Source organism: Camelina sativa, chromosome 12, assembly GCF_000633955.1.
Source record: "Camelina sativa cultivar DH55 chromosome 12, Cs, whole genome shotgun sequence".
In the NCBI taxonomy this organism is placed as follows: domain Eukaryota; kingdom Viridiplantae; phylum Streptophyta; class Magnoliopsida; order Brassicales; family Brassicaceae; genus Camelina; species Camelina sativa.
Window position 1 is genome coordinate 29,151,780 of NC_025696.1, and position 10,291 is coordinate 29,162,070.

Sequence of the window (10,291 nt, forward strand, 5' to 3'; positions counted from 1 at the left end):
AAAAAAAAAAAAAAAAAAAAAAAAAAAAAAAAAAACCAAAAAGGTAATTTAGAACCAAATAAATCATTAGCTATTCCCCTCAAATGGGAGCCGTTTAAGTAATCTTATTGAGGTATTACCTTACGTTACATATGGTAGCGTGTAAGAGAACGTACGAGCCCGGGAATGAAGTTTTCCCCTTTGAAGTTTTTCCCTCTGGATCTCAAGGCTTCTTCTTGTCCCTTCTCCTTCTCGTGTTCTTTGGTTTTTGGAGTGATAGTTAGGGTTAGGATCCGTGATCTGATCCTACCCTTCTTGGGCCTTTTCGATTGAAGTTATTAATCTATTGATGTTAGCTTAAGATCATAACTCATTGTGTTATAACTTTTTTGAACGGATCTTAATAAATGTTCATTTTCTCTACATTACAACAAAAATAAAACACCAATTAGCTAGGAAATTTATAACAAGAGTACAGATGTTGTTAAGTAGTCTTTTAGACGACGAGGGAGACGGTGGAGAACGATCAGGCTGTTGTGAAGGAGGTAAAGACGTTGTGTTTTCAAGAGAGCAATGGAAATTGCAGCGGCTCGGGCGAACGATTCTGTATATACCAGTGCTTGCAAGTAAGTAGACGTCTTTATTGTTGTCTTGTCCAAAGGAGAATACAAAGCCAAGTGGTGGTGATGAAGAAGCAGATGACTCTGTTTCAGATGAGCAAGGGACTGGCGAATCCGAAGCGCATTGTAACGGAGGAATATGAGAGCTCGTGAAGTTTCCACTACCAACTGGAATTTCAGTCCCACCATAAATAACTCCGGCGTATAAGTCTGCAAAGAGATAACTAAAACACACAAACAGAGGAAATGTTCTTGATTTGACAAATACTGACATGAATGATATATATAAGGAGAAGAAGAGGGAATGAGCCAACGTACGTTCCATACAAGCATGGATCAGTGGAGGAACGGTAAAAGTATCCACCAGTTATTGATGCTGATCCTTCTGAATGATTGTACCACATTACAGGCAAGATCGGATTTGTAATCTTTGTTGTTGAGTTGCTTATTTTAGAAGAACTTGAGGGATTAAACGGCAAAGTTCCCTCGTAGTAATGCCAACCATAGTTTCCTCCCTTAGTGATCATATCCACTTCTTCATATTTGTCCTGTAAACTCAACATATAAGGAAATGTTCATTACTTAGTTTGACAAAGAGAGAACATAAAACATGTTGTGTTATACCTCGCCAACATCTGCACAAAGAAAATAAGACGGCCTCTCTGAATCAAAACTGCATCGCCATGGATTTCTAACTCCCATGGCCCATATCTCCGGAAGCAGATTCTTATCTTGAGAAAACGGATTGTCCTTTGGTATAGAATAGTTTCCCCATAGCTGAAACTTGCTTAGGGCTTTTGTATCTGAATACCAATAAAGAAACAAGAACCAAAAAAATCAAATTCCATGTTCATTTTGTGATGTATGCGTCTGTTGTATAAATAGCATATTTATTACCAAGAACATTATTATTCACATCAAGTCTCATGATCTTCCCGAGCAACGATCTCTTGTTTTGTGCAAAGTTGTGTGGATCTCCTTTACTTCCACCATCTCCCATCATGAAATACAAGTACCCATCTTTAGGTCCGAACAATATCTGTCCACCGTGATGTGTTGTAAAAGGAAGACCCATTGTAAAGATTCTTCTTACCTCCACCGGTCTAACATAAGTCCCTGATTACATATCAGTAACGTTCTCAGAAACATTTAAGAGAAGGGTAAAAACAAACGAAGGTGGTAATATTTAATACCATTGGTAAAGAACTCTGATATGACACTATGGTATTGACATGGGTTTGCTCCACTATCAGAATCTAGCTTTTCAGGGTCACAGTCAATATCTGAGTTGCACGCGCATTTGCCAGAACACTCTGGCCACTTAACTTTATCGCAGTTGAAAGAAGCGAAGAATCTACCGTTTTGCAAGAAGTCAGGATGGAAAGCTATTCCCAAGAGACCGAGCTCAGCATCAAAGTGCACTTCTCCAGTAAGATCAAGAAACAAGTTAGTTTCGTCTATTTTCAAAACTTCTCCAGATCCTTCAGGTGGAACTGTCGCCAAGTATATCTTCCCAGGTTGATCAGACAAAAAGACACGATTAGAACCATCAGGATGAGGTACCATGTTAAGATAAGACCCGTTTCCAAGCTTCTCAAGACATATGCCTGAAGGAGATGGACTAGTAGCTTTTGAAATGTTAAATGAAACAGCCTGGCCAGTGAAGCACACAGAGGACTCATCTGAAGCTCCACCAAAAATCTTGCAGAAGTCGTTTCTTGATTTCCACGTATCAGATATTGTGGAAGTGTTGTTGCCTCCATCTCCGGCTTGAGATGCAAAAGGAGTGTTGGTTACAGAGAGATTATGGCACTCGTTCCAAAATCTGGCGCAGAAATCAACGTTGGCCAGCGATTGTGTTGAAGAAACTGTCGAGTTGCAAAGCACAGGAACTTGTCTAGATTCTGACTCAACACGGTAAAGCTCTGCTGCGAAAGGATCACACTTCTGCAACAAGATAACCGAATCCTTAATTGACAACAAGATAACAGTACCATAGCATCCAAGAAATTTAAACATTTGTGTTTTACCGAGCAAAGTAATGATTTGAGGAGTAGAGAACAGCTCCCAGATAAATTGACTGCTTTAAACTGTCTCTGCAACTCCAAGTCTTCAAGGGAGTTACAGCATACACTTCCATTAAATTGACAAAAAGTGAGCCGTTGCTGTGGATTAAACGGTGCAGCTGACCACAAACAGATTATAAAAAAATCAGTAAAGAGACGGCACAAAAACACAGACTTATCAATCAAATTACCTTTAAGATAACAGAAAAAGAGCCACCTACTCAAATCATTACATAAAGGATGTGACAAGGAGCTTCTGGCAAGAAACAATAGAAGGGAAGAAAGAAACAGAGCTATTGAACAGAGAGAACCCATTTGAAAATAATCCTAAGAGATTGAAATGAAAAAAAAAAGATGAAAACTACACATCCACAGATTCAAAACTCTTACCAAGAAATCAAAGGGGGAGACCAAAGCTTCAGACAAGAACTGATAATATCTTTTAAAAATAAATGTGAGACTTTTTTTTTATTTTAGTTGAATCAGCAGACAACTAGCAGAATCTACAATAAATCTAATATGCAAATTGGTTTTTTTAACCCAATAGAATAATATAGAATGAATTATTGGCGTCGAAAAATGTGTTGACTAATCAAAGAAGATAACACAACTAAGCTTTGATTTCAGACTTGTGTCTTTCTCCATACCTTAAAAAACCAAATAGAACAGAACATCATTATCCAATTCAGGTACCATGAAACTAAGAAACAGATCATGCTCTGTGCAGAAAGATAAGCAATTCGTACTTTAGCCTACGATTACAATGGCTTCTAGTTCACTTCCTTTGTTATTACAAAACCCTTAATAGATATATTCTCGACAACACACTTAACCCATACTTCCCACTGGTTAACTTGTATCTACTTGTATGTAAACTTGACACACACTCAATTGACACACACTCGTCTATGTACTCACCAATCTTCACTCATCTATTTACTCACATTCAGTTCAAAAGAAGGGAAAAGTTTAAAAGCGCATCATTATCAAGATTCATGTTACAACACATACAATTAACTGCTTGTTGTCAATGCCAACGATATCAAGCAAAATCACTTCATCTTCTAATTCAAAGGGATTATAATTTCAAACTCTTTTAGTAACCTCACCTTCTGGTTATCAATGGTGTGAAGAGTACCATCTGAGTCCATGTATTGTGTGTACAGCAAGCCAAAACTATCTCTGCTGCTCCTTTCCAATGAATGAGAACTTCAGAATCACCCTGCAGTCATTTAATGTTTTTTAGACCATTATGTTTCCCGGAGGAGTAAACCTACCAATAATGGGGGAACTAACCCAACATATTCTTCTTATTACAAAAAGACAAGACATAGAAACAAACAAACACCACCAAAGAAAAGACAAAACAAAAAACTGATACATGCATTAACATACATTGTATATATCAAAGCAAGCTTTAAAATGGTAAAAGTAAACGGTTGTATGGCAATCGGAGTCCTCCAGAACCAAAATACCAAGATAAGGTATATCACAACCTAGAGACAAAGTCCTTAGCACAACTCAATTATGAAGAAAATGAGAAGCATAAACACACCACTCAAGTTACCTTTGAAGCAAGTAGAACAGCAGCTGACAATCCACCTGCAAGCAGTGATTTCTGGCTACCACTCTTCAGATAACCCATCAGTCCACCAACTGCAAATAAACAAACGAAACAACACTAGTGAAGAAGAAATTGATTACATAACTACATTTTAGAAGACGATTAGCAAAAGGGAACACAAACAAAGAAGAATCTAATCAAGGGTCTTTGATTTAACCAAAAAAAAGTTATGTAATTTGAGTTAGAAACTCAATTTACCCGAAAATGCTCTTTAATTTGCAAACCCTCGAAGAAGAGATCCAATAATCAAACCCCATTGAAATTGTTCAATCAAAGTGAGCAAAGCAGTGTACATAAGAGAATCTGGTTGATTTAGAGAAAGCTAGAGGAGAATCCACTTAGAGATTTAAAGGTTTTTTACTTCTCATAAGTGAAAGAGGAGAAACACTGCAAATTTGTCACATCGATTTTTTTTTTTTTTTTACGTCCGGATAAGATAAACCCGTTCGAGATTCTACTTATTCGGGTACCCAGAGACCTTAGGATGTTCTTAGAGTAATGGGGGAACACTTTAAGGAGGTTCAGAGTAAAAATATTATGAAAATAATCTAAGATCAGTAGTTAAATCTTTTGTTAAAAAGTTAATTATTGGGTGAACATGTTTAATATCATAAGATTTAATAATATAATATTCTTAAACATATTACATTTATAAAAACTGTAAAAATAACATTTAAATTGCAAACTTATAAAACTTGTACTAAAATTCAAAATACAATACCAAATTTTTATGAAACAAAAAAACATTAAAAATTAAAAAAAAAACAAACAAATACATTACTTAATTAAAACAAAAAACATTTTATTTAATTAATACATAGTTTGAATCAAATCCTCTTTTAATTTGTGAAAAATTGTTTGCAAAAAATTGTATCCAATCATAACTTGCCACGTCAGTTTAGAACTGAGCCTAGATCAGTTCTACATCAAGAACTGGACAACATATTCTTATGCCACTATTCATTATATTTATAATTTTAATGAGCTAAGAACACACCAAGTGTTCCCCATTGCAGATGGCCTTATACGTTCTACCTTGTATCGTTGTGTTTACCAAATTACCCCAAATCTTTTTATATTTACAGAATTGCCCAAATTTTTTGGTAGTTTTACAGATTTATGGTCAGTTGATTATGAAATACAATACAACCCCATGATTTAATAAGAAGCGACGTAGAAGTAAGGAGTTATGCCCGAGCATGAAACGTGGACGGGGATGGGATGAAACGTGGACGGGGATGGGAGAGATAGATTTTTTTACCATTTTAACATAATTACAAAGGCTACAATTGCGTAAGAAATGAATGTTTTGAGCATGTGGAATTAATAATTCGAACATGAAGTGTCAAATATCTACGTACTGTTACAAGACTACTTTTTTCTTTCAATAACTCGGTCATTGGCTGGGGAATATGACATGAACCCATGAAAATTAGAATCGGTTAAATTACGCTAGTTAAGTTGTAACTTTTTATTACGTTTATACTTTATAGTACATATGTACGAACGAACTATATATATACTTTATCGATAGACTTGACTGTTTGTAACAAGACTTTATCAATGAATTGAATATCAATTAGCCTATGTTTTTCTTGTATTCAGAGAGGAAGTATTTTTATAAGAAAAGTTATAAAATTGTCATATATAATCTTGTTCTTAATTGTTCGAAAGGCTATAGTCTAAAGAGCAACACAAAATATTTAGTTAAACAACATGTTAATTCATTACCACCAGTAAAAGCTAATTCTTTTTGGAAATAACGATGGAACAAATGCTTTAAATTGTAAATTCCCATTGAAGTAGTTGACCATAGACGTCTTTGTTTTCACTTACTTATCGTAGACTTTTACTATTAGCATATTATACAAGTCCCACTAAAGTAAGTTACACAGACTCGTATATTATCTTTCCTTGTAATCAATCCTACATATATTGACTCACATTTCCAAGTTGCAACTTGCTACTATATAAATCACATGAATCTTTTGTTTTTTTTTTTTGTCATTAACAAAATGAACAGGCAGCAACGAGAGAAAGGATAAGAAAGACGAGGATTCGACATTTAATACCGCAACCAAAGTCATCGGCGTCGTTGGAGCCATTGGAGCCGTTGCTGGTCTAATCTCGTGGATGAGCTCGGGCTCAGGAGAGAAGGCATCGGAAGAAAAGATGATGAAGGCTCCTGGGAAGGATGGTCATATTGTCAGGAAAGATTTCGAAAACAACCCTCAAAAGTACTTCGAAGAACTTCACAAGTATAAGAAATGAATAATCTCTGAAAATATATGTGGATTCAATATTTCCGACTATGTTATGTGACTGGCTAAATAATATAAAACGTTGCATGTGAAAGGTATTTCACGTGTATATCGTGTTATGGATCGGTATAAATAAAAACCACTATTATCTTTGATGACTTTGATCATAGCATTTTTATTATTCTATCGTCAAGACCTGCACCTACATTAATACAATGGTCAATGGTAAGTTTTTAATATATAAGACACCATCACATCAGAGATCGATTCCCACTTTTTATGCGTAAGAATTTAGTTAATGGATTGTATTCTAATGGTTGACAAAAACAAAATCTTTATCTATTAATAGGAAATCCAAAACATAAAACAAAATTAAAAACATCTTTTATTCATTCATAGTATAGTAAATACAATTTGTTAAAAAAATTATTAACCAAGGATTTGATATTATCGGAGGTATGAAGATATTTATGTTGCAGACCAATTATTATGTACCGTCAAAGTCCGTTTACAAAGTAAATCCGTGAAACCCAAACCAAATAATGTTTTAGAACCCTATTGTGATAAAGATTAAGAGAAGAGACTCATGAGTCATGACAAAGAGATTACAATTGTTATCTCGTCTGACCGTAACAAAAAAAAATGCATGGAAAGAGGGGGCCCACTAGTGGACCAGCAGAGACTGATCGTTCAAGGAAAACAGCTCGAGAAAGGTCGCACCATAGCTTATTACAAAATCAAGACGGAGTCAACTCTTTTCATGATGTCATGTCTTCGAGGTTAAGATGTATCTTTTGGTTTTCCAAAGTTTATTTTTTTGTGTCTTTCTTCTCTAATTAACTTGTGGTGGACGAGTTCCAATCTCAAGGAGATGTTTTAAATTTAACAAGAAATCATAATAATTAATTCTAGAGCCTTATATCATTCCAATTTCCAAAGATACAAAATACTCCAATATATAGAAGATATGTTTCTTGTTTTTTTATTTTATTTTATTTCTTTTTTTTTATAAAGAGTAGAAGTTAAAATTTTTGTAATATTTAAAGGATAACAAAAACCAGTTCTATATGACAAAATTATCCAAAATTTCAGGTATGGCACAATTAATATCCACATTTTAACATATATAGCCCAAATTAAATTGGGGTATAATAAGAACACCTCCAATGGTGATTATTATTTTCTGTTTTTTGACAACATCCAATGGTGATTATTTATTACTTTATATTTCCTTTTTATTTTGCATGTCAAATTATATTATTTCAGTTCATAATTAAAAGGGCTGACGTGGCAAGGACGAAAAACAGGGTGATTAAGGTTTTCTTACTTTCTGGTCACGCATGGTGTCGCCGGCGGCTTCTCCAAGCCGTACTGCGGTGGATGGGGGGCAGTCGGAGGCTCCGGTGGAGAATATGCAGAAGGCGGTAGTCCCTGTATGTTCCACGGATGGTTCACAAGTGGCTCAGTCGTGATAAGGGTAAGGGTGATGGTTCTATTGAAGTTTCTTCGTCCGCTCAACCTGCGAAGGAGAATCAGCCAGTTAAACATTCATTCCTTCAGGTGGCTCAAAAGCGTGCGTTTGCTCAGCAGAAGTTTGAAATTTCAGAAGTTGATGGTAAGGAGAGGGTGGTTGTTCCTCGGGAGGTGTTTGTTGGTGCAAAGCCTCTTTGGGAGGATTTTGTGATGGGTAATTTTCTCGATGCCAAGGCTCCCCATGTGGGGAAAATTCATATGATAGTGAACAAGATCTGGCGGTTAGGGGATCGGACGTCCTTAATCGATGTGTTCGCGGTGAATGAGTCCACTGTCAAGTTCCGTATTAGGAATGAGGGTATGCGACACAGAGTTCTTAACCACGGTATGTGGAATATTACTGACCTCCTGATGATAGTTTCAAAGTGGACTCCGTTCACAGAAGAAGCTCAACCAGCTATGCGATCTATGCCATTGTGGGTTACCCTAAAGAACATCCCTCCCACAATGTTCACGGATAAGGGGTTAGAATTTTTAGCAAGTGCAGTAGGCAAACCTGTTCGGTTGCACCCTGACACAGAGGCGTGTGTTAGCTTTACTGAAGCTAAGATTATGGTTGATGCGGATTTGACGAAGGAATTACCCACTCAGTATGAAGTTATGGGAGAGGAGGAAGGAGAACTGAGTACTGTTATAGGCTACAGTTACCCTAGATTACCTCCGCGGTGCACACGCTGTAAGAAATGGGGCCACCTGCTGTCTACTTGTTTATCCCCAGGGGATTCACTAGTTAGTGAGCAGTTGGTTCAGAACTCCCCACTACCGCCAGTCACAAATGTAGCTACGCCTTCAGTTACAGTTCCCTCGGTGGTTGTGGATGCGACCCTGGCTATCCCAAGGACTGAGAATAATGATGTTGTCGCCCCTGCAGTTGTGGAGCATGAAGAAGATGGTTGGCAAACACCCAAGTCGGGTCTTAGTTGTTGATCTGTCGAAGTCTGTTGGGGTTTGTCTGTTATCAAATTCTTACTCTGTTTTGGGAGCTGAAGAAGTATCTCACGAGGAGGAAGAAGCTGGGGTAGATCCACCGCCTGCTCCAATTCTGCAGAATGCTCTGGCAAATCAGAATGTTACGATTCGTAACACCACTGTTGGCTCTCAGGTACGGGGTCTGAAGGAAGATATCCCTTCACGGCCTTACTTGCCGCGGAGTTCAAAAACAGCTCATAAGACAGTGTCCAACCCTCTTGCTCCTAATCAGAGTAGGATGTCCTCCTCCCAATCTTAATGTCATGTTTTTTTTGGAATGTTCGCGGACTCAATAAAACTTCAAAGCATTCCATTATAAAACGATGGGTGGAGAGTAATCAGTTTCAGTTTGGTTGTCTACTTGAGACTCGGGTTAGGGAATTGAAGGCTCAGCGGCTGATGAGTCGTCTATTTCCTGCTTGGTCGTTTATATCTAACTATGAACATAATCGCAGAGGGCGTATTTGGGTAATGTGGAAGGGAAATGTACGTTTGGATCCAGTGTATAAGAGTGAGTAGTTGATCACTTGTTCTGTGCATTTAGAGGATCAGGAGCCGTTTTTTTGTTCCTTTGTTTATGCTTTGCACACAGTGGAGGCAAGAAAGGAGCTTTGGCGGGAGATAAAGGATCACTCTACTTTGCCTCTTCTGCAGAATAACCCTTGGATCCTTATGGGGGATTATAATGAAACTCTTGACATGGAGGAACATTCGAGAGTGGATGATAACCCGGTAGTTACAGGGGGAATGCGAGATTTTCAAGCTGTTGTCAACTGTTGTTCTCTTTCGGATATGGTGTCTCATGGCCCTCTCTACACTTGGTGCAATAAGAGGGAAAATGATCTTATCCTAAAGAAGCTTGATCGTGTGTTAATGAATGATGCTTGGGGGAGGTCCTATCCGCAGTCTTGTAGTGTCTTTGCTGCTGGTGGCTGTTCTGATCATTTGAGTTGTCGTATTATGGTTCAAGGCGATGTCACTCCAACTCCACGTCGTCGTCCTTTCAAGTTTGTCAATCTTTTAACAGAAATGGAGGAATTTAAGCCATTGGTGACCGAGTTTTGGCAGAGAACAGAACCTCTGTTCTTATCCACATCTTCTCTGTTTCGCTTTTTCAAAAAACTTAAAGGCCTAAAACCAGCTCTGCGGTCTTTGGCGCGAGAACGCATGGGGAATTTGGTTCGTAGAACGGCGGTGGCTTTCCAAGAGTTATGTCAGAAACAACAGGCAAATTTGGAC

At 37.5% G+C, this 10,291-nt stretch overlaps 1 protein-coding gene across 1 annotated transcript; it reads right to left on the bottom strand.

The window, feature by feature from the left end:
• On the bottom strand, positions 337–3,049 carry LOC104732853 (HIPL1 protein-like). The gene is made up of 7 exons (XM_010452446.1): positions 2,887–3,049; positions 2,630–2,784; positions 1,793–2,546; positions 1,497–1,715; positions 1,224–1,402; positions 918–1,147; positions 337–823 (listed from the first exon to the last, which is right to left on the bottom strand). Exons 1-7 carry the CDS (start codon positions 2,978–2,980, stop codon positions 400–402), a joined length of 2,055 nt encoding a protein of 684 aa, XP_010450748.1. The 5' UTR covers positions 2,981–3,049; the 3' UTR covers positions 337–399.